Source organism: Otolemur garnettii, unplaced genomic scaffold (genome assembly GCF_000181295.1).
Source record: "Otolemur garnettii isolate 467f Iridium unplaced genomic scaffold, OtoGar3 scaffold00075, whole genome shotgun sequence".
NCBI classification, from domain to species: Eukaryota; Metazoa; Chordata; class Mammalia; order Primates; family Galagidae; genus Otolemur; species Otolemur garnettii.
The window spans coordinates 45,598-51,060 of NW_003852470.1; the positions used below are offsets into that span (position 1 = coordinate 45,598).

The 5,463-nt window shown below is 50.9% G+C and overlaps 1 protein-coding gene across 1 annotated transcript in view; it reads right to left on the minus strand.

Moving 5' to 3' along the window:
• The window catches only part of LOC100955252 (deleted in malignant brain tumors 1 protein-like), a 35,042-nt gene extending 31,389 nt beyond the window's left edge, over positions 1-3,653 (minus strand). Inside the window, exons 1-4 of the mRNA XM_003794088.2 lie at positions 3,593-3,653; positions 2,984-3,310; positions 2,012-2,323; positions 1,171-1,485 (exon numbers count right to left, since the gene is read on the minus strand). Coding sequence (XP_003794136.2) covers positions 1,171-1,485; positions 2,012-2,323; positions 2,984-3,310; positions 3,593-3,653 — 1,015 coding nt within the window. The remainder of the gene's footprint in view (positions 1-1,170; positions 1,486-2,011; positions 2,324-2,983; positions 3,311-3,592) is intronic.
• Between the last annotated feature and the right edge of the window lie 1,810 nt (positions 3,654-5,463).

A 5,463-nucleotide genomic window follows, 5' to 3' on the forward strand; every position in this document is an offset into this window, starting at 1 on the left:
GATTGTGTGTGAAAACCCCACACTGTACCCCAGAAGTGCATTAATGTACATAGTTACCATTCAATAAAAAAAAATAAAATAAAATAAATCAATGGAACAGAGTTGAAAATCCAGAAATAAACCCATACCCATATGGTCAATTCATTTTTGAAAAAAAAAAAAAGTACCATGACCACTTACTGGAGAAAGAAAAAAATGGTGCTGGGGAAAATGGATGTGCACATGCAAAAGCATGCAGCTGGTTCCTTACCTCCAGCATATACAAAAATTAACTCAAAATGGATCAAAGACCTAAATGTAAGAGCTATTTTATAAAACTCTTAGAAGAAAACAAAGGGTGACACTACATGACCTTGGATTTGGCCATGGTTCTTTGGATAGGACACTAAAAGCACAATCTACAAAAGAAGGATAAGCCATGCTTAATCAAAGTCAAAAACTTTTAAACATCACAGACACTGTCAAGAAAGTAAAAAGACAACCCACAGAATTCAAGAAAATTTTTGCAGATCATAATGTGGCTGGACACAAAAGGACACAAGTGGTGTGACTCCATGTGTGTGAAATGTCCAGAGTAGGAAAGTCCAGGGAGTCTGTGCAGAAGATTGGGTGGGGGGCAGGGCAGGGGGTGGTAGGGGGTGGAGGGTAGTCACTGCCTACTGGTTACTGGGTTTCCTTTGGAAGTGATGAAAAATGTTCTGGAACCATATAAAGAATGTAGTTTGTGAACATACTAGATAAATACCACTGAATTTAACACTTAAAATGATGAATTTATGTTGTGATTATTATCACAGCAAAAATGAAAAGGGAAAATAAAAAGTAGGAAGGAGCATTTAGATGAGAGCCTTAGATTTGTGAGAATTAACACATGTGCCTGTGCCTGTTGGTTCCTGAGCTCCCATAGAGGCCTTGAGCCCAGCCCAGCTCCAGGCACCAGAGAGCTGATCTGAGAAGGAAGAAGGGCCGGACCACCAGTGCCCTGAGCCCCAGACCCTGTGCGCTCCCTGCAGCCGCAGGAGGAGCAACTGCCCGCGTCTCCATTCAGGGGATGGCAAGGATTGGGCTGGACAAGGCCCTGAGTTCTATCACACCCAACCGCCCACTGACCCTCCTGTCCCGGATCCCACACCGCAGTCCAGGGCACCCTGGAGCCTGCGGGAGACTTACTTTCCCCTGAGCACGTGAGCCCGGCATCCCGACTGTGCCCGCACTGGCTCCCGGGACCTCGCGGGCAGTGGAACAGCAGAGACTCATTGCCAGCACAGCGGAACGCCTCTGTCCACGCCAGCCCAGAGCCACGGCCAAAGTGGGCGCCCCCGGGCGTGGACACGGCCGCCCCACACCGCAGCTCTCGACACACCACGTGAGCTGTGGCCAGGTCCAGGTCTGCGTCGCATACGGTGCCCCAGGTCAGGCCCCGCTTCACCTCCAGGCGCCCGGAGCAGGGGTGCTCGCCACCGACCAACCGGGCCTCTGTGTGTCCTGGGGGCAGATGCTGGACTGGAGAGACCACAGCAGGACTGGCTCCCTGCCAGCCTCTGGGTTGCAGGGGAGGATCCCTGCAAGAGGTCACAGGACTCCCTGGCCACCCCCAGCCCCTGGACTGGGGGTGAATTCCCTCCCCACCACTCTGCATCTCCCTGGAGTCCTCACCTGACAGCAAAACTCACCTCTTGCCTGCCCTCTGGGGAAACACAGATCCCCTGGGAAGTTTGCCAGGGGTACATGAGCCCAGCTCCTTTCCTCTCCTTCCCCACCCCCTGCCCCCACACAGGCTTGGGATCCTTAAGCAGAACAGCCAAGACCAAAGGCACCACCAACAGGGCACAGGTCAGACCCTTCCCGGACCACTGCACTGTGGGAATGCAGAAGCATGTGGACACCCCCCCCCTACTGGGGAAAGGAACTTCCATTCACACTAGGGCTACATGGGGATAGATGCCATTATCCCTTGTGTTCATATGAGAAAACTCAGGCCTGCAGAAATGGGTGGGCAGGGTGTCCCTACCTGAGCACACCACCTGAGTGTACACCGGGAGATCACACTGCGCTATGAAGTTTAGGTTCATCTTGCAGTTGAAGATGAGGGACTCCGTTCCCTGGCAGGTCACAAACTTCTGCCCCTTGTCCCCAGGGTCCCCTCTGCCATGAGCTGTGGACCATTGTAAAGCAGAGCCACACCCCAGCTGTCTGCAGAAGACACTGGCCTCCTCCTTGTGCAAGTCACACCTTAGGACAGAGCCAGCTGGATTCACCACCTCAGGGACCCCAGCACAGGGGCTGCCACCGCCGCCCAATCTGACTTGTTGCATGGTACCATCTGTTGGCACAGAGGAGAAATCTGGCCCTTGGAGCCCTCACCCCTTGGCACATGTTCAGGGATGCAACTCTGACGGCCTTGGCCTGACTCAGCCTCCACGGGCCCCTCACAGCTTATCCACCCTGTACCTGACTTCCCCATAGGTGCTCTGGGGCAATAAAGCTGTTCCTCCTAAGATTTCTGGGTCATAGCAGGGCACAGAGAGTGGCACCACAGGAGCCAGATCAGGGGCCCCTGCCATGAGCACTCAGATAAGTAACTTGCATTGTGACAATATTGTGCTTTCTGCACAGCTAGGGTGTATGGGGACCCCAAGGAGTTTTCTGAGGTGGCTCTGAGGATGGAGAGAGACAAAGAATAGCATAGCTTAAGTAGCTGAATTTAAAAACCTAGAGACCAACATTAAAGTGAACAGGAAGGGGGTTCAGGCTTGGAGACAGGCAGGGGAGCCAGAGCCAATTTCCCATAAAGCAGAGAAGACTCCTTGCTGTATTGTCCTGCAGCAGAAGGGAACTCTGAGGAACCCAAGCTCCAAAGGGGGTAGACATTCACATCTGAGCCAGACCCTCCCTCCTACCCTGCAGGCTTGCTTTAATGCCTCCACAGCCTGAGGATGGAGACCCAGGGACTGTAGGGGCTCAGGGTCCCCATCTGACCTACCTGAGCAAGTAATCACTGCCACACACTGGCACTCACAGCTGCTCAGTGGCCCCCATGTCCCGAGGGAGCACTCCCAGAGAGAAGCTTCCTCACCCTGGCAGTGGGCACTGTGCAGCCAAGGAGGCCCTATCTCTTGGGGCCTCAGAACATACTTGGAGGCTGATAGTGCAGGGCCACAGCCAAGCTGTCTGCAGGTTACTGATGCCTCTCCCATGCCCCAGTGGTCCCCACACACAGGGCCCTGGTGGCCCAAGTACTGCACCTGCAAGAGGCCCTCACAGCGGTTTCCACCGCCCAGGAGACTCAGGGACTCCTTCCCAACCAGACCTTGAGGGACAAAAACACAGGTGGAGAAAAGGTTCTGGGAATTTCATTCATAACTTTCACTTTTAATCAAAATTCCCACCTTTATCTCAAATTCCCATACCATTAATACTCTGCATTTTGATGGCATCAAAATGGTTTCTTCAAAGACGTAAAAGTTAGCAAAATTGTGCACAAAGAAACCAGGTAACTAGGTGTGTCCTGTGTTGTGTCATCCCCCTCCCATCTCCCCAGAATGTCCTGCACACCAGGGCTAGGGCCCTGTATATAGCAGCACACACTCACCAGGAGGGAGGGTCCAGCAGGTCACAAGCAGGGGCCACAGCCCCAGTGAGTACAATGCCATGCCTGGTTGCATCTGCTGCTGTGGTGCCCCAGGCTGACAGCACGTGAGTTCTGTCCCTGAGCAGGTGGACTCAGACTTCATGTGACACTTTCTGAGAAGGAAGCCTGTCAGTGCCCTCACTGCCTCCCCCCATATCAGAGCCACCATCTGTCACCTGTGCCTGAGGCCAGACAGCACCAGCAGTGGGTGTGTGGTGAGGCCGGCTGAACTTCCTGCAGCTGGTGCCTAACACAGCCCCAGATGTGACAGAGACCAACCAGGAGCCCATTCTCAGCAAGGCCCTGATGGCCATGGTGCTGAGACCATGGCTGGCAGGAAAGGGATGGGCTTTCTCTGCCTTATACAAATGATGTGGCTGATAACCTAAGGCCTTTCCAAACCCCATGTGAACAGAGAGACTTAGCAATTTGATCAAAATCCTGAGAAATTCACATTCTCTGTGACTAGCATTTGCAAAGGGTACACACCTCCCTGTGAGAATGTGTGTCTGTGGTATGCAAGTCACCTGGTTCAGGTTGGCTAAATAGACTAAGGAACATCTATATAATGAGATACTTGTCTGCCATTAAAATTATGGCTCAAATGTTTTATTTATTGACATGCTAATATATAAAATACATAGAAAAAAATTCCACACAACAATACACTTTGCGGCTCGGCGCCTGTGGCTCAAGCGGCTAAGGCGCCAGCCACATACACCTAAGGTGGCGGGTTTGAATCCCCAGCCCGGGCCCGCCAAACAACAATGATGGCTGCAACCAAAAAATGGCCAGGTGTTGTGGCGGGCGCCTGTAGTCCCAGCTACTTGGGAGGCTGAGGCAGGAGACTTGCTTGAGCCCAGGAGTTGGAGGTTGCTGTGAGCATGATGCCATGGCACTCTACCCAGGGGGACAGCTTTAGGCTCCGTCTCAAAAAAAAAACAAAACAATACACTTTGCAAATCATTTCTTATCTTTGCCAATTAAGTTCTCAAAGGATATACTCCATAATGTCAGAAATATTAATTGCTGGGAGGTAAAATGTTAGATAAATTTTTATTTTTTTCTTGTATATTGTACATTCTAAACATTCTAAAGTGAACAATTTTGTAAACAAAATAATGAAGAGATAGCCCCAGCATAGGCTTGTGAGATTCAGAGCAAAATGAAAATTCAAGGGCTGTCAATGAAAAATTATTAAGAATTTCAGGTAGTGACACAGAGCATTAGTCTTCTAAGCATGTACACTAAAGTCAGCATGGACATAGCTGTGCTGTCAGACCAGGAAGTGGATGTGGAGTAGAGGTGGGCAACATTAGAGATGGGGCAACAGAAAGAAACAGCACAAATGGAGACCCTCACCACAGCCATAGCCTTCCCCCATACCTTAAGCCCATGTCTACTTCAGCTATGGCCCAGCCCCAAATCACTAAAACCAGTCCCAAGGCACCAAAGTCATCTCTCACGGGATCCTAGAAGTTTGTTCTACCTACCTGATGTCTAAAGAATTTTCTGCAAATCCAAATGACAATTTAAAGGATTTCCTTCCCAAACTTCCTGAAAGGGAAGCATTAGAAACACTCCTACTGGGTGTTTCTTTCCAAAACTTCCAGAGAGCTGAAGAGAAAGCAAGCCAGGGAAAGGGGAAAGGGTAAGGGAAAATGTGGCCCTTAATCCCCAAGAAGAAAACTAGAGGCAGGGCCAGAGGGCAGGACAGACAGGGAGACAAAGAGCCACGGGATCTTCTGTTGTCTGAGCCCCCACTGGACACTTGGCCTTTTCTGAGATTAACTTGCCCTGGTCACAGTTTCCACATTGTTCTCCACAAGGCC